Genomic DNA, 26198 nt, shown 5'->3' on the forward strand with positions numbered 1-26198 from the left:
ATTTGTAAGAGTTACATGTACAGGAAAATTAATCAATCTTATCTTCATACTATAAATTCCTTGCTGGCTGTAGTTATAACAAGATTTTAGAGCTTGGAGGGTGAGGAGAAACATTATTCAGAGTCTAACTTGCAGCTGTTCTTTCCAAATGTCTCATTAGTGCAGCATGAAATACTTCCACTGCAAAGGCTGCATCTTGTTTAGTAATGCACATTGGAGGTTTAACTCTAAATGTCTGAGGAGAGAAAAGAAGGAAGTTTTTAAACTGGAGGCAGAGACCAATTGATGTGCAATGACACTAATACCAATCCCAGCATTTTTAAAGGTTAGTAATCCTGGAAAAAATAATGGGTACCAGCCTAGTAACAATGGTAATATCAGTCTAGCCTGAGCACTGAGAATTAAACCCTTTAGAGAGAGCAGGAGGGAAAGTGCTGCAATCTGTCCACACTGACAGTTGCTTGCACACTGGCGTAGCCACATTTGCGTCACTTGCAGCAGCATTGGGAGTGGTGCATTGTGGGCAGCTATCGGAGCATACAAGTGACTGCAATGTGCTTTTTCAAAGGGGGGTGGGGGTGGTATGAGGCAGGGAGTGTGTTGTGTGTATGTGTGGGGGGAGGGGTTTTGGGGGGCTGAGAGCATGTCAGCATGCTGTCTTGTAAGTTCAGACAGCAGCAGACTCTCTCTCCCCCCTAACTCTTCCCCCATCTCTCTCTCACAAACACAGAACGTTACACACTAGTGGCTTGTATGCTGGCTGTCAAAAATTGAGCTTTGAAACGGTATTTCTGCATTCCTACAGGAGTTCAAAACAATGAGGAGTGGCCACTTGACTTAAGGGATGTGGCTGGAAGCCGATCAGAGTGCATTGTTCACACTGATACCTGGGCATTGTAGTTAGTTATTCCTCTCACCAAGGTGGAGTACCAGCAGTGCTGTAGCTGTGGAGTCAGAGCACTCTGTGCCTTGCCAGTGTGGATGGGTAGTGAGCTAGTGCACACAGGCCTCCTTTATTGCGCTGTAACTCACAAGTGTAGCCAAGCCAAGAGTGGCAAACTACTCCCATGCAAGAACCCACACACACTCTAGCAGATGCTAGGCAGATAATTGAGCATTTCTAGGTTGTGCGTTAAGAAGCCTCAATACTACACCTGGCCAAAAGAATTAACTGAATGGAGGGAGCCCTAGCTAGTCATCCTGAGATGTGTTGCTGTAGGAGTCAAGTGTGGAAAAATAGATTAAAACTAGCTGCAGGAACAGCCACTGGGTAGAAGGGGGAAAATTGGGATATTTTCTATACTTCATGCATCTGTTTTAGTAAGATGTGATTTCAGTAGTACACTTCAATCACGCAAACATTTCTGCATGGCTCTATTCTGCAGTGTCTCAGAATCGAACTGAATTTAGTTTTAACGTATGTTCCCTTACTTAATTCAGCTTTCCAACTGTTTGAATCCACTAGAACTAAATCATTCCTATTTGAATTCCACTGATTTTTATGTAAATCCTGTGGTGCCTATCAGTTCACTTGTGGCTGAGTTTTGACTTAAAATATTATTTACTTCTATGCTCTCCAAATATTAAACTACACAGCCTAGGGTAAACCATCTAAATCTATCATTAATAGACATGCCTGGTCTGATTTTTTGAGAAGCTGAATGCTTACAACTCGTACGGCTGTCTGCAGGTGCTCCGTCCTCAATCAGGCTGAAATATTACTAGACCTTCAACAGGTGCAAATCTGTTCTGATCAGTTGATTGTGCAATGCAAGGATTAATGTGAGGTGGAGTATGCACATCAGCGAGTCTCCACTGTAACTTATTCCTGAGGGAGCCTGGCTATGTTCTCTGCCGATCTATCCTGACTCTGAACACTGACAGCAGTAAGCTAATAAACCCTACCATTACCTTGGAGGAGGAAAATGCCAGCAATCCTTTGCTGCCTGTTAATTTATTCCACTTCAAGTGGCATAAGATCTCTCTCACAATTTACGGGGTACAAATATTTAATAACGGTGTGGCTCATGCCCCCATATGGATGGATTCACAAGGAGGAGATGTTCTGTCTTATTCCCAGGTGGGTAGAATTTTATCAGCTCTCCTAAGTGTATGCTGTGCTGATAAAATTGAACGCTAGGCTAGAATTTATAGTTGTAGGCATTGCTGTTTTAAATAGGGAATTAAGAACTGGGTGATAGATGCAGAAGGTCACATTTCTTGTCTGAAAGGTAGGAATCTTAACAGTAGTAAATAACACATTGAATATGCTAAACTGAGGATTAAGACAAATAAAACTTCTTGATCTGCTATATTCATTAAACAGAAGTTTAAAAAAAAAAGTGAGTCTTGTTTACTATCTTAAACGGAAGTAATTTTTAGAAGAAATCAAATCCACTGCAATTTAGTCAGGACAAAAGAGAGATACATACACAAAGTTCACATCAGTTACTGTACCTGATTATAAATTCCACCCCTGCCCATCAATACTCCCATGTCTTTGCAATCTTCCCAGATCTGACTCATCTCTTCAGCTGGAAGAGGTTCACAACTGTCCTGTGGAAAGCAGGGGAGGGGAGGGAAGCGAGAGAGACTTTTTTGGCTAGATGTTAAACTAAATTATGGAAAAAGCAACAAGTGTTCCATTGCTACCACCCTCCTTGGAGAAAGTTAACAATTCTTCTGCCTTGTAATATGGATCTGTTCAGCGTTTCTGATGTATTAAGCACTTTGAATGTTCTAAATTTTAGCCAGTGCAGAGTTCTGACTCCTTATTTTCAGAGAAGTAGCTATCAGTCAGCATACAGTCACTTTACAGGAAACTTGTCTTAATATTGGGGTAGATAGAAGGGCATGTGCCATGTACCAACCTTATTCTTCACCATTTCTATCCCAATCATAAGGCCTTTGCCACGGACATCTCCAATGATCTCAAACTTATCTCTCAATTTAGCAAACTCCAGTAGCATGTAAGTCCCCACTTCTTTGCTGTTCTTTTGTAGACCGTCTTCTGCAATAGCCTGGTTAAAAATGATGTACAAAGATCAAATCTTGTGGGAAAGAATCAAATATAGAACTTGGCTAGTCTGCACACCTATAACCGGCCTGCAATCCCATTACCCCTCAGCAAAGACTTACAACAGGCTTGTATTATTAAGCCTGCCTTAAATTTGACCTCTTCAAGTATAATAGAAAATGCTGTAAAAAACTAAGCTACACTTGTTTATGTCATATTCTTTTTCATTGTTTACCCACCAATTAATAATGGATCTTCAGTGTGTATTTGAGGTTTGACTGTGCGTATAAAGCTGACTGTTGTAATCCGTTTAAAAATCTTCGTCAGGTTCAGTTTAGCCCTCTTTCCCTTGCCATAGCAGTGTCAAGCTATGTGAGGTGCCTATAATGTGGCAATATGCCTATTACTTCTTGTAAAGCTTTCTGGGAAACACCTAAGCACATTACTAAGCTATATTTAGCAAAGCATTCACTTTAAAATGTAGTAACTTGATTTATTTCTAGCATCCCCCCGCTCCTGGCACACAGTCTAATTGCTTGACTGTGCACGGGGAGCTGGGGGCTGCTGGAAATAAAAATAAAAGGATACTGCTGTATTTAATCACTGACCTATACGAACCTGCTTTTACACTGAATTGCAAAAATGAATAGAGCAATATATTTTGCAATCTGAGCGTCTAAAACTGGCACATTGTCTTAAATTAATCCGGTTCAGATTTTGAGGCTTGTGGCTAAAACAGAGCCTGGATCTGAACTACCCTGGTAACAGTTATTTTAAACAAAAAATATGAGGTGCTGGATCTCCTAGGGTTTTTAATTACTATGCTGACTGTGATAGTAGTGAGTGGTTCAGAGGACCAACAGCCTATTCTGTTGGAACAAGCCTCCAGTAAATCAGGGTGTAATAAGGGAGCCAGGTGTTCAGAACCTGGCAATACAGTTTTAAAATAGGGTTTAAGGAAGTATATTTACATGTGACCAAGTGACTGTGGCCGTTACACACTGAATTACCTCACATCAATGGGGCATGCGTGCAGCTCATGCTTTTCAAGGTGTTGCATGAGGATTTAAGTTGACTACTTTAAGCAGAAGCTGGGAGGGTTAAAATACATTTTAAGTATGTACCCCAAATAAGTGCTTTTGCTAGTTTAGAGGGTTTCTGTAATGTAAAAATGATGAGAACTCCATGGGACAGAACTACTTAGAATTATGACAGCTACATAAGTAAATTCCATTTATACTTCTATTGACAAACAGGAAGCAAAGAACATAAGCAAGGAAAGAAAAAAATGAAGCTGTTAATCACAGTATTATCCCTAGAGTAATTTAATCCTATCCCTGCTATGAGCTGAAACAGTTACAGAAATGGGCAATTTATTTTTTCTACAAGTTCACATTGCCCATGACTTGATAAACAATAAATGTTTGTCTCATTTTCTGTATGTATTAGAAGTTCCATCAGTGGAAAGGGAAGTAGCACGAAGCTGCCTCTGCCATAACGCATAGCAAACAATAGTGTAAGACGCTAGGAAAGTTATCACTTTCTTCTTACATCAAGAACTGCAGCTCCAACTACACAGGCCATGGGGTTTCCTCCAAATGTGTTAAAATGAAGGTTCTGAGCCAAGGAATTTGCAATCTCTAAAAGAAAAAGAATACTCATTGACTTCCTTCCTCACAATTACCTGAAGTCTGGTGATAGTACTTATCAATTTTAATTTTAGCTTCACATTTAATAATACTATGCATCATTCTCCATTTTAACTGCAGGCAAAAGGAGAAAAAAATGGTATATTCTTGGTAACCGATTTAGGGCAAAGTTCCAGAAAATATATGATCTAGATTTTAATACATGCACAGTTAAGTTTCCCACAGAGCTAATGAATTATCCAGCAATGAATATTTCTCTTAACATTAAATCCACTGAATCGTTAGTATTAACCAATCAACAGTTCTAGACTTGTCCAGAATGCGTCCCTAGTATTAAAGGTATGTCTAAGGGGTAGGGTAGTGAACTCAGGCAGGATTTCTGAGTTCTGTCAGTTCTGCCAACAATTTATTTGGGCTAGATGCTGATCTCAGTTACCCCAGTATAACTCCATTGATTTTAATGGTTTTACTTTAGATTTCAACTGGTGTCATGGGGAGCACAATCTGAGTTTGATAAAAAAAATTACAATCTTTCAATGCCTCAGTATTTTTGTACATGTGCAATGAGGCCCATACTTACCAATCCCATAAGCATATTCTAAGACTATTAATATTTCTAAGATAATCTGGTTGGACAAAAGACTATGGAAGCTAAATTATTCTACAATATATTTATTTTATTTACCTCAACTTCATGCTTTAGAGTAACAAATATTTATACCTGGTGTGGTTACGACAGCTGCCATTGGAAAGCCGTTGCCAATTCCTTTTGCCATGGTAACAATGTCAGGGACTACACCATGTGTTTGAAATCCCCAGAAATGGCTGCCAGTTCGTCCAAACCCTGTCTGGACCTTTCAAAAGAAAATCCAAAATTGTATAAGTTGGTTCTTGGGTTCATAACTTGTATTTTATCTGTGCCTTCCTGTTGCCAATTTGCACGTATAGCTGTAGACTCTAAATGCCAACTTTATTCTAGCAGGATCCTCAACTCAGCGACACACCTTTTCTTTCCTATGCTAAATAGTGACTGTAGTACAAGACAGTTCCACTGTCGGTTTTGTTGACAGCTCATCTTTACAGAGCCACTGGACACTTGATACAAATGAAAAGTGGTATTATATATATCCTAAGACTATCTCCTGTTATTACACCATTTAAATCTAGTATTATTACTCAAACATAATTGAGTTAATATAATGAAACTCCATTAGAGAAACTATACTGTGATGGACCTGCTAAGTAGGAGACTATAACTCCCATCAGCCCCTCACCACTGCACATCCCCTTCCTCTTGGCCAGGTAGAAGAAAGTATCCTCATCCAGGAAATGCCCAGGTGGGAGACTACATTCCCCATTGTACCTTCTTTTCCCTTAGCCAGGCAGGAGAAAGGACTCTGATCAGGAAGTGACTGAGCGTTTTCAGGAGCAGAAACTGCCAAGGTAAACCAGATCCAGGGAAGAACCCCCAGGAACTGTATACAGAGCCCTGTGTGGAACAGGCTGGGACTGCCCCATGTTACAACTGGTACTCGTGGGGGAATTCTGTGCCCAAAAAATTCTGTGCACAATATTTTAAAATTCTGCAAAATTCTGCATATTTTATTTGTCAGAATAGCACATTATAATCACACCAGTTTCAATTATTTTTGGTCATTTATTTCAAAGTACCTGTCAGCAAGTAAGTCTGTAACAATACAGACAACAAAAAAGATTCAGGAAATGGTTTTTGACAAATAGATTCCTTAATACAGAACTTTGAGTAACAATTCATTTAAACTACAATAATGAACTGTATTTCTCGCACCCTCAGAAGTGGTGCAAAGGCTGCGGGGGAGCCAGGGGTAACGGAGGAGTTGAGGGAGCGGGAAGGAGCCTGGGTGTGAACTTGAGAGGGTTGTTGGGTATGGGTGGGAAAAGTATGGAACAAGTTTTTGGGGGGTGGGGATGGAGTATTAGGGAGCTTCCCCCATGCAGATCCTGGCTGACCCTCTAGCCTCTACCATTCAGTCAGGCACATCTGCCCTGTCCCCATGTGTCCCTGCATCCCTGGTCCATGTGTCCCACCACCCCTACTCAGACACCCTCGCCCCCTGTCCCCATGTGTCTCTGTGCCCCCGCTTCGGCCACCTCTCCCACTGTCGCTCTGCTGTTCTTGTGCCACACTGCCCTCTGGTGGGAAAAAGGCAGAACTGCAGCAACATTTTGGCAGAAGCTTTTTCTGTGCAAAAAAATTAAATACGCACATCTTATTAATTATTCACACATGCAATCGCAACAGGGCAGGGAGCCAGTGTAAAGTGACCCTAATGAGAGACTCAGCACTAAGTGAGCCTGTCCTTGAAATCTGCAAATTCCTCTTTGCTTGAATACCAACCAGACTGGAAAGGCCACCCCAGGTACTCAATCTGAAAAGCCCTAACTCAATTGGCCCCAGGCACCCAAACAAGACCTGCTATTGCTCACTTTGAACTCAACTGTTTAAGCCTCCATGCCTAGGATATTCACCAACTTCCCCATTCCTGCCAGCCTCGATAAAACATCCTTTCACGTGGCTGAGTAGTTACTGGGACCCACCAGGATTTAAAAGGCCTAGCTGCTGAGGCTCCTAACAGAGCTTGCGTCTGAGTCATAACACACCTGGCACATTACTGGTACCTGAAGGGTTTGGTGTACGCCAGCACTGATCACCTATAAAAATTACAATACTAAGAAAGTGTTTTTTATAATGAGCGAGCTAACACCTTTTCTCCTAGTAAATATGGCCAGAGGGACCGGGAATCTGTCAGCTCCACTAAAGTCAATGGGAATTGCAGCTGTGTAGCACTTCTCAGAATCTCCAGTTTCAAGCTGTAATAATTCTACCACCCCTAACATCCACCATAGTCACTTAAGCTACTTCCCTAGCAGAGTTAGTTAATAGTAATTCAGATTGTCTTAACCGAGCAAATTAGATTTAAAATGTGTAATCTGCAGAAGAATTGCAGCAGGCGCCCCTCTAAAGTTACAGAGGTACTTGCCTTGTCTACAATACAATTTTACAATTTGATTAAAGATAAACATTTTACAAATATAAAACTGTTTTCCTAATGCAGACATAGCCTCTCTGGATCAGGCTTCAAATGAGTAATGGTAAGCGTTTAAGAAAAAAAATTTCTGCTGATGTAAACAGGTCAATGGAGCTTTAACCATTTACACAACCAGCGAGTGGGACCCTAAGAGTTTGCAAAATATACGGTCTACTGAGTACTATTTGTGTTAATTTAATGCACATGAAAGTGAAGGATTAATAACTTCTGCTATTAGCTTTGTCTAGCAAAGGCTCTTGTGCTGAAATGCTGCATTTTGTTCCCCTCTTAGGCTGTGAAACAGGAAAGGATTAAATTAAATTAAATTTAGAATTTAATATAAACTATTTCCAGGTCTATATTTTGCCTTCATGCGATTGCTGGATTTTGTATTGGCCTGGCAGAAATATCTCAATCCCCAAAAATTGTATTTCTGGATACTCACTTCATCTGCAATACAGACGCCTCCTCTGTCACGCACTAGCTGAAAAGCTTCCTTTAGAAATCTTTTAGGATACTGAATGACTCCATTAACACCCTATCAGAAATACACAAATATATTATCTTCAGCACGAACACTATACCACAAACACGGGCAATCCTCAGGTGATCGGACAGTGAGAAATCTAGGCAGAATTTTAATTCACGAGATGACTTAATGACCAAAGTCCCTTTTGTGGTAGATCTGTTTAGCTGCAATTGCTAAAACGGGCAGAAAGTGGCTCTCTTTTGAACTTGAATTCCCACTTTGTATCAATATAATATTTGGCCAAAAGAATAAAACAATATGAAGAGTTCGGAGACAGTGAAGAGTAAAAGATAAAACATGATGTCAGCCTTCTCTCCTTAATGCAAGGTTTCCCAAACGGTGGGTTGCAACCCACCTGTTGGGTGCAGGAAGGTTCTAGGTGGGTCACAGGCCCAGTGCGAAGAGGAGTTGGGGCAGGAGGAGGGGAGATGAGCCCACTCCTTATTCATTGCACAGCAGCAGCTCCTATCCTGTGGGGCTGGACCCAGTTCCCCGCTCTGGGTGTTATGACCTAGCAGGTGGATCAAACCTGAGTGGGCCTGTGCCCCCATCTTCCAGGTTGCAACACCCAGAGAAGGGAACTGGGCCCAGTCCTGCAGGTCCTGTCTCGTTCCCCCTATTCCTCCAATCTGGACCCCAAGTGGGTCACAAAGAGAGGCAAAAAAAGTTTCAGAACCACTTGTCTAATGAACCAACATCGAATATGCTTCAGAGAATTATACCCTGTATGGCGACAATATATGGAAAGTTGTATCATGTGTAGGCATGCTATTACCAGAATGGGCCAAATGGGCGAGAGTTCAAAGACCAACAACAAACACGAATAGAGAGCTAGAGAAAATGATTAGGAGACTAAAAGAAATATATACACTTAGGCTAAACTGCCACAGGTGATAGTCCGGGAGTATATAAAGGCTGCAAAACCCCAGAGGTTGGAGAGAAATTAGGGGAATACGTAGGTGTAATGGGATGAAACTAAGCAAGAGGCAATTTAGTCCTAATATCAGGACAAAATTCCCTTCAGTGAAACTGTTATACTCTAAAGTATATTCCCAGTGGAACAGATTGAAACCTCAGCACTAGGAAATTTACAATTAGACTAGGTATAACACCAGAAAACGTACTGTAGGTAGGGCATAACCTTGGTTTTGGAGCAAGCTGGCCTTGATGGCCTAACAGACCTTTCACTTCCCTAACTTAGGCTAACATCTTAAATAGTGGCCTATGAGGTTCATGTCATAGGGGAATGCCTAGAGCCTGTATGAATTAAATGAAATTTAACTACAGCTGCACTGCCCAAAGAGAGTGAGAGAGATGAGGAGAGTCAGAAGTTAAGTGCAAGGGAGTCAAAAACTGGAAAGGAAAGCAGAGTGAGAGAGCGAATTCTGTGGATTTTCTGGATAAACTAAGCATAGTATGATTTGAAGCTAAAAGTAATTCTTAAAATTAAGTATCTATGTTAGAACAATTACACATCTTTAAGTATAATTTACTGTAGACTCACTCGGTATCAGTAAATTACAGGGTGACTTTAATTCTTTTAACAGACAATCTCTACAGAACCAGTATACTGCAGAAGGGAAAATAACATGTAATTAGGAATGAAGTATTATAAACTGAATTACAGCATGCACATTTGTAGAACGTATTAGCATTTCAATATCATGAGAATGCAAATAAGACCTTAAAGAATAATCGTTTACAGCAGAGCTCTGAACACTTTTTAAGTTATCAGCGGATAGCAGATACATTATTGCTAAACACAAACCAGATAGGCAACAGTGGTTAAAATTACCTGCTTTGCTTGAGTCTGCCATATTTTATTAAATACTTGTATATTCGTTAGAAATAATTTGCTAAATATTTAAAAATCAATCTATGAAAGGGACATTAAGGCTTGTAAGACTAAAATTTGATTTATCAGATTTGTTTTGTAGGAATATTGTGCAGCACAAGTTGCCCACTGGTCTGTTATTGAGTAGACAGGATATGGAAAATATAAGAATCCTGTTCTCGGATGTCAAGGGGGAGGGGGGGGGAATCAAAAACCACAAAGAATGAAATCCGGGCTTCACTGAAGTTAGAGGCAAAACCCCCATTTTACTGCAGTGGGGCCAGAATTTCTCCAAGATGTCTGGTTGGCAAGTCACCCACTTGGAAAAAACGTTAAGATTTAAGTAATGTTGCAGCCCTTCCTTTTGAATGATCACAGTGATTCAGAGAAGATTAAATCTGCTATTGTTATTTAGGGCTTGTCAATCTTGTAAAAGCCCCATTCAGGTTTTAGCAGGTTGTGGTTGACTGTACTATTATGATTAGAAAGAGGTATGCAAATCACCTACTTGAATTGGCTCAGCGATAAACCCAGCTATTGCCTTTGGCACACAAGTACTCAGAGTGTCTTTGAACTGTTCAATGTACTGGTCGTTTGCTTCACAACAGCCTGTGTTGAGGAAATACTGGTAAAAATAATGTACTGAGAATAATACAAAGTTAGATTAATGTGAAACCGCAGTTTTTAACATATGTAAATAAGAACAGCTCTTTAGTGTTTAACGTATGTAATAAGGACTGTAGTGTTCCCAGGTTAGAGTTACCACAGGAAATAAATAATTTTGTTTCCCCACATGTTCTATGGCAGCAAGTCAGTCTTAGTTTTCCTAGTTCACAGAAGTTACAAAAGAGCCTCAGTCTGACTGTAAGGCATCTTTCTCCCCTCCTACAAAAAAAGCCACTAAGCTTTTGTAAACCATTTATTTTCTGAAAAGTTGCAAAGAATAATAGAATGCCAATAGAAAGTTGCAGCCTATGAGGTTTGCCCCATCCTTCAGACCAGTGCTATAGATGCAAGGCAGGGGGCAGTTATTAGAAGAACTGAACATCAGCCCAAGGAATGAACAAGCAGTTTGCCTGGATAAGAAAACCTAACTGGTTTCAAGACTCAGCTTGAGAAGATTATGAAGGGGATGGTATGATAAGATTGTCTACAATGGCACATGGCCCACCTGTGAATGCTAGACGCAGGACACTAGATGGGGAGGACTCCGAGTTACGACAGAGGAGTCTTTCCCAGCTGTCCAGTTGGTGGGTCTCACCCACATGCTCAGGGGCTAACTGATCACCTTATTTGGGGTCAGGAAGGATTTTTCCCCCAGGTCAAATTGCCAGAGACACTGGAGCGGGGAGGGCTGTTCCTCCATGTGCTGCGCTCGCCCCAAGTGCCCTGCAGCCAATGGGACGCTGCAGGAGCCCCCCCGGCACGCCCTGCCTTGGAGCCCCAGGTAAGCACTGCATCTCCCACCCCGAAACGTTCTCTGAGCCTGCAAGCCAAACCCCCACGCCCCCTCCCACCCCCAAACTCCCTCCAGAGCCTCCCCACACACCCCCTCCTGCCCCCAACTCTCTCCCAGAGCCTGCACCCACCTCCCCACACACACCCTCCTGCCCCCAACTCCCTCCCAGAACCTGCACCCCTTCCCCACACACACCTCAGCCCTCAAACTCTTTCCCAGAACCTGCACCCTGGACCCCCTCCCCCACCCAAACTCCCTCCCAGAGCCTGCACCCAGAGCCTTAGGCAGGTGGGGAGGAGGCAGAGTTTTTTGGGGGCGGGTTCTGGGCAGCATGAGTGACATTGGCCTGCTGGGAGGATTTGAGAACTGGCACTGAACCTAAGGTAAACCGAGTTTGAGACCCCTGGACTAGATAATCACTATGGCCCCTTCTGGCCTTAAAGTCTGTGATAGATAAATATAAGACTAAGTTCACCTTGATCCAGCATGATTTCTAATGAAAAGGCAGATGGGAATATTATGGAAAATATGACTGTGACTGGGCATCACTATGTACTGTAACAGAACACAAGCCAGATGTCTTCAAGCAGTTGCAAGCTATTGCCTTTATTCACCATCAGTGACAAAGAAGGATGGCAAGAGACTGCTTTATTGTGCATTCAGGGAAAAGTGAGCAAACAATGTTTACTGCACCTAGGAGAAAAACAATTTATTTTCTAATCGTCACTTGTAAAAGAACAGTGGAGCTTTCACATGGACTGGACACACAGTGCAACATCCATAATGCCTTGTTCTATGCAAGACTTTTGCCACCCAACGTTCCAGGGTTTTTGATTTGTAGTTTACATTGATCACTTCCCTTCAGGATAAAAGATGGACAGCTACCAAAACTTTACCCAGGAGAGCAGAAAACACACTAGTATTAGTATTCCTAATCTCCTGGTAACTCTAAGTATTTCAGAGCAGCAGGCTACTGATTATGAGAATTGAATTTGACTCAGACATTAAGGGCTCAGTTCAGGATTTTCAAAGGATTCTGCAGGAGTTAGATGCCCAACTCCCACATATTTCTTAAAGGGAGTTGAGGGTCCAATTTCCTTAAGCCTCTTTGAAAAAAATCACAGCCGAGAGGCCATACTGATGAAGACTTGCTTGCCAAAATAACAATCACCAAGCTTCTCAGTAAACAGTAATATTCTTAATACTGTGCATTTTTAGTAGTGTATATTTGTCTTTGTTGTTAAACATCCAGGTGCCTTCTCCAGTCCCTTTTCTTTTGCACCTACCAATGGACATTTTTTTGCCACCATCTAACCTTGAGAACAGCTACATTTCCGAATAGTTTGCACCAGAGAATCTCGGCAATGGCTTCCTCCCCATGGACCACGAAAAACATCTGGTAACATTGTCTGCAAAGCACAACAAACAGCTGTAATTTTCCCAGTGTGAGGAATGTAAGTATGGATCAACAGAAATTTTTTTATTTACACTGATCATTCGAAGGTCATTAAACACTTATTCTAATATTGTTGTTTTGTTTAAATAGAGCTTGTGATGAAGAGAACTCAAAAATCTGATTGCATCTGAGACCTGATTCAGTTGATCCATCTGAAAACAACATGTGAAAAAATAAATAAGGACCATTTCCCAGCCCACCCCACCCCCCCGCCCCAACACACACACAGATTTGAGGCCTCATGAGGAAAGTGAGGGAGAAGGCCAGAAATTAAAGTTTCGGAAGTTAAAAACATTCTGTCCTCAAGTGCCTATTTTGGGGGGTATTCACTCACGGCTGACCTGTTTATTGTTTAGTTATGTTAGTTAATTATTGTTACCTAGGATTCACTACAGTTTTGTCCAAAATAGCCAGTTTAATTCCAAGAATCCCTAGAAAAAGGGCAGTAAAGTCAGAGAATTATAGGTCTGGCATGGACCCTAAGAGGTCATCTTGTCTAGCCCAATGCGCTGAGGCAAGACCAAGTATAACGCAACCATCCCTGACAGGTTTTTGTCTAACCTGTTCTTAAAAATCACCAAGGATGGGGATTCTACAATCTTGCTTGGAAGCCTATTCCAGAGCTTAACTATCCTTATGGTCTGAAGCTTTTCCTAATATCTAACCTGAATTTCCCTGGTGCAGATTAAATGGATTACTTCTTGTCCTACCTTCAGTGGACATGCAGAACAATTGATCCCAGTTCTCTTTATAAACAGTCCTTAACATATCTGAAAACTTATCAAATACACCCTCAGTCGTTTTTGCTTAAGAATAAACATGACCAGGTTTTTTAACCCTTCCTCTTAGGTCAGGTTTTCTAAACCTTTATCATTTGTATTGCTCTCTTCTGGACTCTCCCCAGTTTGTCCACATCTTTCTTAAAGTGTGGCACCCAAAACTGGACACAACACTCCAGCTGAGGCCTCATCAGGGATGAGCAAAGGAGAACGGGACAATTACCTCCAGTGTCTTACATACGACACTCCCGTTAATACACCCCAGAAAGATATTTGCCTTTTTTGCAACTACATCACTTTGTTGACTTATATTCAATTTGTGATCCGCTATAACCCCCAGATCCTTCTCAGCAGTAGAGAACTGCCTAGCCATGTATAGTCCCCATTTTCCTATTTGTGCATTTGATTTTTCCTTCCCACCTGTAGTACTTTGCACTTGTTTTTATTGAATTTCATCTTGTTGATTTCAGAAAATTTCTGCAATTCATCAAGGTCATTTTAAATTCTAATGCTGTCCTCCAAAGTACTTGCAACCCCTCCCAGCCTAGTGTCATCTGTGAAGTTTATAAGCATATTCACTTCATTATCCATTTGATGTGTCCTAGACATCTGACAATGAACCTGATCACTACTCTGAGTACTGTTTTTCATCCATTTATCCACCTTAGAGGGACACAGTGAAGTCTAGCAGACTGACGGTAGCGGGCTGGAAGCCAGGAACTTATACATTCTAATCCTGACTCTGCCAATGACTATGTGACAATGGGCAAGTCATTTAATAAATTCTTTGGGCCAGATTCTCAGCTGCACTCAAAGAAGGCTGAGTGCATCGAAGAGCCAGGGGGAAGGAGCACACCACAAAGGAGCCCTTGGGGGGCCAGTTCTGTGGCTGATCTCGTTCCTGGCATAGATTACAGTAGCCAACACCAGCTGCCACAGCCTCCAGAAACCATTCCCGCAGCCATGTGTCACCAAGCTGTAGAGATACCATCCACACCCCTTTCCCCAGACACAACCCCTATGGTGGGGACTGTGAGGGGGTGTTGGAGGAGCCACTATGTGTTTCCAAAATATTTTCAGTCCAAAAGGGAATCTCCTATGGGCCAGGTTTAAGCAGCTTTGCAAGAGCAAACCAGGACAACCATGCCCTGACAGACCTAAGAATAGGACCCGAAGGGCAATATGCCATTGCTCTGCATCTTGGGAAGTATTTATACCAGTACAAAGTAAGAGCCAAATGGGTATAAAACACTACCATTCTCACTGCTAGCATTCTTCATTTGCTCTGTGTGGATACAAATAACTACACAGGGTGCAGTGAAAAGGCAAATTAGGCTGCATATATATATACACACACACACACACACACACACACTTATCAACCTCAGAGGGCTATAGGGAGGCTTGATGATGTAAAGCGTTACAGAAATGCTGTAATAGTCAGACAAATAGAAGGCTTGTTATTCAATGGATATTACAAAAAGCAACAAAAACCTCACACTTTGGCAGCCAAATCCACTGGCGACACCATGTTTATAAGATCCAATGCACGTCAAGCCCAGTGTGTATGGACTGCCTCCATGGTATCCTCCTCTGTGTGAACAGAACAAAGCACACAAACAACATTCATTTTCTTCTGATTACACTAGCTGCAAAAGTTTTTAGGAGAAAACAATATCAGTATTCACAGAAGGCTGGTTTCAGATGTGTGTGTGGAAGACAACAAATCATTGGAAACCATGGGTGCATCCAGTAAGGGATGCCTCTTGCCATATATGCTGCTCTGTTTTGAGTGCCTATCAGCTGTGAATTTTCATTGCAATTTAAAGCACACTTAAAAAATAATACGTGAATTTAGTGCTCATGAAGGGGAAGGGATAAGAACTCTGGTTGGAGCCAATGGCAATTCAGGTAGATGCTGCGCAAGATTCCTCAGGCAGATCTGCCAGAATATCTCAGGGCCGCCCAGAAGATTCAAGGGGCCTGCGGCAAAGCAATTTCGGGGGCCCCTTCCATAAAAATAATTGCAATACTATACAATACTATATACTGTGGGGGCACCTGTTGCTCCCCCCGCACGGGCAGCCCTGGGAAAAATAAACCTTCTGCATCTCGGCACAAACCCAGTTTCGAGAAAACTTCTTTACAAGGTATCACTGGTTCTCAGCATCAGCTAGTGCTAAAAGGCACTAAAGCTCATTAAAAGGGTTGGACAAATATTTTCCATCAAAATTTTTCTGGATCGAAAACTCGGGGTTTTTAAAAAGCAGAAAAAAAATCACTGCCGTCTGTTTTCCTTCAAAATTTGTTATGCTTTTTTTAATTGAAAAGCTGAAATTAGTCTGCCAAAACCTGAACATGGTTTGGGGTTTCAGAAGTGTTTGGCCAAATATTTGCTGCTTGCTGTGTTTAATTGTTTAAAGAAACAATAAAAAAATTCTGCATAAAAAAATCCAAAACTTTTGAACTACCTCAGCTTGTGACCAAACGCCTGAGTCCATCCAGTCAGAGATTCTTCCAGGTTTCTGATACTCTGCTGGCTCCCTTGACTCATATCTGTCTCCATAACTTTGGGTTCATTTAGCTTAGAACATAAGTATGGTCATACTAGGTCAGACCAAAGGTCCATCCAGCCCAGTATCCTGTCTACTGACAGTGGCCAATGCCCAATGCCCCAGAGGGAGTGAATCTAACAGGTAATGATCAAGTGATCTCTCTCCTGCCATCCATCTCCACCCTCTGACAAACAGAGGCTAGGGACACCATTCCTTAACCCATCCTGGCTAATAGCCATTAATGGACTTAATCTCCATGCATTTATCTGTTTCCTAGAGACTGGCTCCATGGGGTCCCTCACAAACTGGAGACGGTTAAACTGTGGGTTTGTCTTTAGTATAGCTTATGTACATAATCCACGAACTGAGCATTTGAGCTTGTTCCAGAATCTGGGATGAGCCTATGTTGTGAAAACTGAAATGCTCAAAATAGCACATGTATGTGAATGGACACAGGGTGCTAAAATTAAATTAACCCAGGGGTTCTCAGCTGTCAGCCTCCACTTCAAACCCCCCTTAGCCTCCAGCATTTATAATAGTGTTAAATATATAAAAAAGTGTTTTTAATTTATAAGGGGGGGAGGTTTGAACTCAGAGGTTTGCTGTGTGAAAGGGGTCACCGGTACAAAAGTTTGAGAACCACTGAATTAACCCCTCTGAAGCCTCAAGGAATGCAGGGGATGGGCGGGGGTCTCCCTTGGTAGGATTGGGAAGGATACTGCTTTTCTCATGTGATCCCTCCCCCAGTCGCTAATTTTAAATGAAGCAACCGTTCCCTGACATGAATCTCCCTATGGCACTGAAATTAAATATAGACTATAATTTGGCATTTGAGAAGTTGGCGGGGCTGTGAGCTCCAGGCTGAGTGGAGGGAGCTGAGCTCAGCCTGGAGCTCGCAGCCCCCTCCTCCCCCCTTACCATGCAGCTCTGAGCGGGAGGTGCTCAGGCCCTGCCCGAGCCAGGTTGCAGCTGTCCAGGGATGCTGCTGGATGCGCTGAGGCTGCGGGAGAAGGGTGGAGGCGGGGCCGGGAAGGGAGCCTCAGCCACTCTTGTGGGGGCCCCTGAGGAGCCCGAAGCAAATTGCCCCACTTGCCTCCACCCCCACTCTCCCGGGCAGCCCTGGAATATCTGAATCCTACATGACCAACACCCCTGCTGTTTTAATCTTGGGCTCCTCTTCTCTCTGAAGTTGTTACTGCCACTTATGAGCAACTAGGTGGTGGTTTGGGGTTAGTTTAATAAGCAATTCAGAATTCATTCATGGGAATTAATATATCAGGTGGATTTCAGAATCCTGCACTTAGCAGGATGGCTGCAAGGCTACCAGTTTGTTAAGGTCTGTCTTTCTAACTATTTTTAAAGGTGTCTATTACCAAGATATCAGAGCAGAATGGACATGGACATTATACTAATAAATAAATAAAAATACACACACTTTATTTAAGGATAAAAAGGGAAGTTATAGATCCTAGATGAATGCATGGTTTGTAAATGGAGTATTTCTAACACAAGGAGACTTGCTGAATCTTAGCTCCCAATGACTACTGTTGTTTTACTCTATTTTGGCAGACAAATGAATTTTTAAGATGTGTCTGTGGCAGAATCTGGTTAACTAGGTCTCAGCCTCTTTTTCACACAATACACAGATATACAGATTGATTATGAAAAAGGGAGTTTCATAAAGCACCCTAATAGAATTACCTGAAACAGATGAGGTCAAAGTTCCGAGTGTAAAGTCTTGCCATGAACATAGCCAAATCATTGGCTTCTGACCCACTGTTAGTCAGGTAAATCACCTAAGGAAGAATAAATAGCACATCAATCGTAATCTCATTATATTGAACATTTATTGTGTTTCACAATGGCAAATCTAACTAAATGTAGCTGTTTAAAGAACCAATTTTCCTGCAATTTGCCTTCAAAGAGTTTGAAATATTGAGTGCATCTGTTTATTCAGTACAAGACAGATTTATTTTCATATAAAGTATCACTCAGCACTCGAAATGATATCCTGTCACTGACAAGGGGAACTGCAAACTGAAACAAACTTAGTGATGCTCATGTGTTGTGTATGAGAGCCAATGGCAGGATGTCCCATTATAGGTTATGTCTATACTGGAGATGGAAGGTGTAATTTCCAGCTCGAGGAGACACCTGCACTAGCTCTGATCGAGCAAGGATGCTAAAATAAGAAGTGCTGCCATGAGGGGCTAGCCATCCAGACTACAATCCCACCTGAAACCCTAAGCATGTATTCAGGCAGCTTGTGCATACTGTGCTTTCAACCAGCAGTTTAAAGTAGTGTCATGGACTACTGCTAAAGAGTAGGGCTAGGTTTATGTCTGGAGGTCATGGAAGCCACAGAATCCGTGGCTTCCCGAGACTTCTGTGACATTTTCTGCTTCAGCCCTAGGGGCTGCAGGACTGGAGCTAGCAGCCAGTGAGGCCCCAGCATAGAATCATAGATCATTAGGGTTGGAAGGGACCTCAGGAGATCATCTAGTCCAACCCACTGCTCAAAGCAGGATCAATCCCCAAATGGCCCCCTCAAGGATTGAACTCACAACCCTGGGTTTAGCAGGCCAATGCTCAAACCACTGAGCTATCCCTCCACCAAAGTGACAGGTGACAGCATCCTCAGGGGCCCCCCTGCAAGGTTCCAGCCACAGACTGACTTCTGAGGGGGCCTCCTCTGGCTTCCAGTGACAGGCCACAGCCTCCGGGGGGCGGGGGGGGAGATGGGACACCTCAGGTGAGCGGCTGGGGGTGTCCCATTTTCTCTTTTGGACATATGGTCACCCCACAGCTCCCAGCCACCATGGTGGCAGGGGAAAGCATGGTTTGCAGCTGCAAAAGTCACAGACAGGTTGCGGCTTCCGTGAATTTTTGTTTATTGCCTGTGACCTGTCCATGACTTTTATTAAAAATAATCATGACAAAATCTTAGCATTACTGATGAGGCCATGTCTACACTACTGGCTAAATTGGCACTGCTGCAATCGATGCAGTGGTGTTGATTTAGCAGGTCTGGTGACCTTGAGAGGATCACTGCAGACTATGTGGCTCTGGGAAGAAGAATAAAGGAGTTTGAGGCGCAAGTGGTGTTCTCGTCCATCCCCCTGTGCAGGGAAAAGGCCTGGGTAGAGACCATCAAATTGTGGAAGTCAACGAATGGCTACGCAGGTGGTGTGGGAGAGAAGGCTTTGGATTCTTCGACCATAGGATGGTGTTCCAAGGAGGAGTGCTAGGCAGAGACGGGCTCCATCTAATGAAGAGAGGCAAGAGTATCTTCGCAAGCAGGATGGATAACCTAGTGAAGAGGGCTTTAAACTAGGTTCACTGGGGAAAGGAGACCAAAGTCCTGAGGTAAGTGGGGACATGGGATACCGGGAGGAAGCACATATCATAAGCCTTTCTCCCAAATCTGGACCTTAGCGTCCAAAATCTGGGTGCTTAGCATGAACCTCCAAGCTTAATTACCAGCTTGGATCTTATCTCGCTGCCACCAGACAGGAATTACAGCGCCTGCCTCGCTCTGGTCCCCTAACTTTCCCTGGAGGGACCCCAAGACCCAGAAGCTCTGAGTCTTACCAGCAAGGGAAATACTCCACTTCCCTTCCCGCTCCCTCTCCCACCCAGATTTTCCTCTCTGGGCTAACCTGAAAGTATTGATGCAATCTCTTTACATCACAATACCAAGAAGCATGTCTCTTCTATTCCACAAAGAGACAAACTCCAAATACAAGGAAACAGAAATGATTCTCTCTCTCTATTCTCTCCCACCCAATTCCCTGTGCTGCAGAGCTTACCCTCCCAGTAGGAATAACATCCACAAGTCTTAAAAAGAAACTTTATTATAAAAAGAAAGAAAAAAGACATAAGAATATAACTCTGGATCACGTGACCAATACAGGGCTATTGCTTATCAGAAAATATGAATAACAGTGATTCAAAAGATATCCAATTTGAAACATTCCAGCAAGTTACACAATGTAAATAACAAAACAAACATAAAAGCCTATATTGTTTTTCTACCTGTACTTACAAGTTGGAACAACAGATTAGAAGACTAGAAGGAAGCTTCTCATAGCTGAGAGACAGACAAAAGCACAGGACCCAAGCCAAGAGAACCCACAAATTCCCTCATAAGCTTTTTTTAAAAAATCCGGTTTCCTGATTGGTCTTGCTTGTCAGGTTGTTTGGTTCTATTTGGTTAACCCTTTACAGGTAATAGGAACTTACCCTTTTATTTTATGATAGCACGTGCAGGAAGAGTGCAGCGGAGACGAGGATCCGCTCAGGACTGAGAAAGCGGCGCACTCAGCGAGTTATCTTAAGTGTCTATACACAAATGCAAGAAGCTGGGAAACAAGGCAGGGAAGCAACTGGAAGTCCTGGCACAGTCAAGGAACTAGGGGATGTGACTGGCAATACAAGACTGGTGGGACAACTACATGACTGGTACTGTACATGGATGATATAAACTGTTCAGGAGGAAGGCAGGCAAGAAATGTGGGGTTGCATTGTATGTAAGAGGGGGAGTATGTTGCTCAGACCTCTGGTCTGAACTGCAGAAAACTGAGAGTTTGGATTAATTTAGAAGTGTGAGTAAACAAGGGGTGATGTTGTTGGTGGGAGTTCTGCTATTAGACACCAGACCAGGGGGTGAGGTGGATGAAGCTTTTCGGCAACTAGCAAGCAGGGATCGGCTTTAGGGCCGATCGGCGGAATCCGGCCGGTGTCTAAGAGGGCCCTGCGCCTTTTTTAATTTTTTTTTTGTTTTACTTACCCCGGTCCCGGCTGCGGTCTACTCTGGGGTTTCCATGGTCCCGCTCCTTGAGGACGCCGGCGGGTGCGGCGCTGGCCCCGCTCTCAGCTAGAGCTCCAGTCGGTGGCGGCGGGGCTTGCATGCTTCCGGCCGGGGTCCAGCCGGGAGAGGCAGGCGAGCGGGGCTTGCTGTGCTCCAGCGTGGGGCTCCAGCCAGTAGAGAGCAGGGCGCGAGCTTTGCGCTCTCCGGCCGGAGCTCAGCCAGGAGAGAGTGGGCAGCCGGCGGCTTTTGCCACTCTCCGGCCGGGACAGCGAGGCTGCGGAGGCTTTGCCACTTGTTCTGGGGGAGAGAGTGGGCAAGCCCGGTGGCTCGGCTGGAGTGCGGCAGCCCGCTCCCAGTCTGGAGCTCAAGCCAGAGCGCAGCAACCCGCGACCCGGTGAGCTCTGGGCCCTTTAAATAGCCCCAGAGGCCCTGGGCCAGTGGGGGTCCAGGGGTATTTAAGAGCCCGGGGCTCAGCTGCCTCTGCCACCCCAGTCTTTAAATAGCCGCCAGGAGCCCCGCTCTCCCCATGATTCCCAGCATCCTCGGGCTATTTAAAGGTCGGGTGTGGGTTAGAAGGGCGTTTGGGGGCTATTTAAAGGACTGGGGTTCCAGCTGCCTCTGCTGCACCCCTGGACCTGCCCACACTAGTTTACCCCAACCCCCGCCTGCAGCCAGCTCTGACCCCAGTCGCCAACAGCCAGCCCGGCCCAAACCCCTGTCCTGTCTCCAGAACCGCCACAACCTGCAGCCCTGCCCCAAGCAGCCAGCCCACACACACTTATGCTGCACCGCACCAGCCGCACACCCTAGCCCAGAAGCCCGCACCCCCTGCCCTGATCTCCAGACACCCTGCTGCACCCCCTGCACTGAAGCGCAGCTAGTCCCAACTTCTCTGTCTCCAGCCTGCTTGCACCCCCTGCGGCCCTGCCTTGCAAGCCAAGCCCACCCACATCCCTGCCTCCAACCGCCCCACACCCCGTTGCCTGCCTGCACAGACGCCTACCGTCCAGTCGCTTCTGCCCTCGCCTCCAGCGCCCTTTCCACTGACTGCCTGCAGTTTCCAGGCAGTACGCTTGCCCACCTGCTTTCAATGAGGGTGGGCAGGGAGACAACTGGGCCAACACATGTACCCACCCAGGGAGTGGCAGGGACCACATGTGAAACAGCGGTCATTATAGCCAATCACAGCATATATTGAGGCAATGTATATAATATTAATTTAATTATTCATCATAGTTATGGAAGTAAATATAATGGAAAGAATGGAAGGCTTTTTTCCTTTTTTTTTTGAAAGTCGATCCTTCACCAGGCCCTGCCGAAAATGTGTTGATTGGGCCTCACTTTCCAAGCCGGCCCTGACTAGCAGAAGTTACTAGAGTCACAGGCCCTGGTTCTCATGGGAGACTTTCATACCCTGATATTTGTGAGAAGAGCAATTCAGCAGTGGCACAGACAACCGAGAATTTTTGGAAAGTGTAGGAAAGTTCCTGTCCATGAGCTGGAGGACCAACTAGGGAAAGAGCTCTTCTTTGACCTTGCTGCTCAAAAACAGGGAAGAGTAAGTAGGGGAGCAAGCGTGGATGGGAACCTGGAGGTTAGTCATGAGATGGTCGAGTCAGATTCTGACACAGGAAGAACGGAAAGCAGGCAGATAGGACCATGACTTCAGAAGCAGAACTGATCCCTCAGGGAAACTGCTGGGCGGGAATTCCCCTGGGTAATAACATGAGGGGGAAGGAGTCGAGAGCTGGCTGTATTTTAAAGACTCCTTATTGAGGTTTCCAGGAAAAATACATTCCCGATGTGTAGAAAGAATTGTACTATGGCGGGCGACCAGTTGGTTAACAGTGAAATTCTTGTGATCGTTAACACAGAAAGCCGCTTCAAAGTGAGAAGAGTTGGACAAATGACCAGGGAGGAGTATAAAAATATTGTTCAAGCATGCAGGAGTGAAATCAGGAAGGCCAAATCACACTTGGAGTTGCAGCTAACAAGGGATGTTAAAAGTAACAAGAAGGGTTTCTTCAGGTATGTTAGCAACAAGAAGAAAGTCAAGGAAAGTGTGGGCACCTTCATGAATGAGGGAGGCAACCTACAACAGAGGATGTAGAAAAAGCTAATGTACTCAATGCTTTTTTTGCCTCTGTCTTCACGAACAAGGTCAGCTCCCAGACTGCCGCACTGGGCAACACAGCATGGGGAGGAGGTGACCAGCCCTCTGTGGAGAAAGAAGTGGTTTGGGACGATTTAGAAAAACTGGACGAGCACAAGTCCATAGGGCCGGATGTGCTGCATCCAAGGGTGCTAAAGGAGTTGGTGGATGTGATTGCAGAGCCATTGGCCATTATCTTCGAAAACTGATGGCAATCAGGGAAGGTCCCAGCTGACTGGAAAAAGAATGCATCCAATGAAGTGGGTATTCGTCCACGAAAGCTCCTGCTCCAATACGTCTGTTAGTCTATAACAGGGGTTGGCAGCCTTTCAGAAGTGGTGTGCCAAGTCTTCATTTATTTACTCTAATTTAAGGTTTCACGTGCCGGTAATACATTTTAACGTTTTTTAGAAGGTCTCTCTCTAAAAGTCTATATATTATATAACTAAACTAGTGTTGTATTGTGAAATAAACAAGGTTTTCAAAATGCTTAAGAAGCTTCATTTAAAATGAAATTAAAATGTTGATCTTACGCTGCCGGCCCGCTCAGCCCGCTGCTGGTCTGGCGTTCTGTTCACCTAGGCCGGCAGTGGGCTGAGCGAGGCCTGCGGCCGGGACCCTGGCTGGCAAGGATCTGTCAGCCAGAACCCCAGACCAGCAGCGAGCCGTGCGGGGCTGGCGGACAGGACCCAGAGGGCTGGGGGCAGAGGGATGGAGTCAGGGCTGGATATGGCGGGGGGTGTAGGTGTCAGGGCAGAGGGGAGGCTGGGTATGGCTGGGGGTGCCAGAATCAGGGCTAGGGTTGTAGGGAGATGGGGGTGAAGGAGTCAAGCAGAGGGCTGAGTGTGTATGAGGGAGGTACAGGTTTCAGGGCAGGGGGCGTGGTGTGTGCGTGTGTGAGGGGGGTCAGGGCTCAGGGGAGAGGGCTGGGTGACTGCCCCCCTAAGAACTCCCAACCCCACTGCTCCTTATCCCCTGACTACCCCCTCCTGGGACCCCTGCCCCCAACTGCCCCCAGGACCCTACCCCCATCTAAGCCTCCCTGTTCCTTGTCCCCAGACTGGACCCTACCTCCTACCTGTCCCCTGACTGCCCCGACCCTTATCCACACTCCAGACCCCCAGGACTCCCATGCCTATCCAACCACTACCCGCCCCGACAGGATCCCCAGAACTCCCAACTCATACAACCCTCCCAGCTCCTTGTCCCCTGACCACCCCCTCCAGAGACCCCCCACCCTAACTGCCCAGACCCTCCTTGCTCCCAGTCCCCTGACTGCCCCAACCTGCTGCCCCCTAACCACCACCCCCAGGACCACCCCCCATCCAACCCACCCTGCTCCCTGTCCCCTGACGGCCCCCATCCAACCCACCCCCCCAGCCCTGGGCCCCTTACCATGAGGCTCCATGCAGAGCCAGACATGCTGCCTCATTGGGAGAGCACAGCCCTGCGTGTGGCGGTGGCAGAGCTCTGGTTGAGCGGGGAGCGTGCCTGCCTCTCCGCAGAGCCAAATGCTGCCCCGCGGGAGCGCGCAGCCCCAAACCCCAGAGCACTGTGTGCAGTGGCAGGACTCCAGGGGAAGGGAGAAGGCGAGGGGGAAGGGGCCGGCAGCTTGCTGCGCTCAGCCGGGACTCTGGCCCGGGAGCGCGGACCCCGCGGCTTGCCGTGCCAGGAGAGTGGGGCCATTTGCCCACCCCATGTGCACGGCTATCCTTCTGCTCCCTGCCCCCATGGGGGGAGCAGAGGGCAGAGGAGACCGGGCCGGGCTGGGCAGGATTTTTAATGGCATGCTGGAGTCCTGGCAGGCTCCAGCATGCCATTAAAAACTGGCACACGTGCCATAGGTTGCCGACCCTTGGTCTATAAGGTGCTGCAGGACTCTTTGCTGCTTTTAATAGCATGCAAAATGTTTCAACTTATGAGTGATTTTTAAATTGACAGTGCCTCTTTACGAGGAAATCTGAAGACAAAGCGACGCAGACAGTAGGGATCCAAGCAGTAGGGCAACAGTTCAGGGTTTTATTCATGTGTGGCTCTGAGCTCACTGTAAAGATCAGCATTATCCTGAGAACTGTAATTTTTCTCTCTTTACCTGAAGCTTTGTACTCCCTTTGGGAATTTTCAATAAGGATATGAGGTTGATATCACAATATTTTGTCTCCAAATATCATAGCGCTCTCCATTAGCTATGGAAATAAAATTATTTTAATTAACAAGTATCCATCCTGCTGGGATTTAGGTACCTTAAGTGGATTAGGGAGAAGTGCTGCTAGTTTCTCCACGTATTCCTGGATTGATGGATGCATGTAGAGGTTGGTTGTATGCCACAGACGACCAAGCTGTTTTTGGGCAGTTGCAGTTACCTTCCTGTGTGCAGTAAGAAAGACTGACTCATTTAATCCAACATACATACAATGAATGGATAAAGAGAGGAATAAGCTAATTTGCCAAAAGATCACTGCAGCTGGTTTGAACCTAAGAATCTGATCCCAGATACACCAAAACACAGTGTGCCATATTCTGTCTTTGGACACAAACAAAAAAGACAAAAGTATATTTCTATATTAGTCAGTGTAACTCCTACAACAACATACTTACGGGTGACAGTGACCAACACTGACAGTAACAACTCCAGCAAAGAGATCAAGGTACCTTCGTCCCTCATAATCAAATAACCACTGCATATGTCCCTGATGTAGCAGCAGTGGTTTCTTGTAGTACGTTACCAGTGATGGAGACAGATTCTGTTTGCGGATCTTCAGCATACGCTCATAGGGATAGGACTGTAAGAGGAAAGAAATCATTTCTGCCCCCATTACTAAAGGCTTTAATGGATCATAAAGGTATCTGCAGATTCCTCATATCAACACAATATAATTCGTTCATATTGG

The 26198-nt window shown here is 44.8% G+C and overlaps 1 protein-coding gene across 4 annotated transcripts in view; it reads right to left on the minus strand.

The window, feature by feature from the left end:
- Positions 1-6: 6 nt before the first annotated feature.
- Positions 7-26198, minus strand: part of AGXT2 (alanine--glyoxylate aminotransferase 2) — a 30311-nt gene continuing 4119 nt past the window's right edge. For 3 of the 4 annotated variants that reach the window (XM_032794839.2, XM_032794843.2, XM_032794842.2), the window contains exons 3-14: positions 25906-26090; positions 25551-25674; positions 18047-18141; positions 15290-15383; positions 12871-12964; positions 10605-10705; positions 8179-8271; positions 5387-5519; positions 4568-4656; positions 2871-3020; positions 2458-2556; positions 7-235 (exon numbers count right to left, since the gene is read on the minus strand). In XM_032794839.2, the coding sequence (XP_032650730.1) occupies positions 125-235; positions 2458-2556; positions 2871-3020; positions 4568-4656; positions 5387-5519; positions 8179-8271; positions 10605-10705; positions 12871-12964; positions 15290-15383; positions 18047-18141; positions 25551-25674; positions 25906-26090 (1368 nt within the window). In that variant the 3' untranslated portion in view covers positions 7-124. The remainder of the gene's footprint in view (positions 236-2457; positions 2557-2870; positions 3021-4567; positions 4657-5386; positions 5520-8178; positions 8272-10604; positions 10706-12870; positions 12965-15289; positions 15384-18046; positions 18142-25550; positions 25675-25905; positions 26091-26198) is intronic. The other variant, XM_075066903.1, reaches the window with a different exon arrangement.

Source organism: Chelonoidis abingdonii, chromosome 6 (assembly GCF_003597395.2).
Source record: "Chelonoidis abingdonii isolate Lonesome George chromosome 6, CheloAbing_2.0, whole genome shotgun sequence".
NCBI classification, from domain to species: Eukaryota; Metazoa; Chordata; order Testudines; family Testudinidae; genus Chelonoidis; species Chelonoidis abingdonii.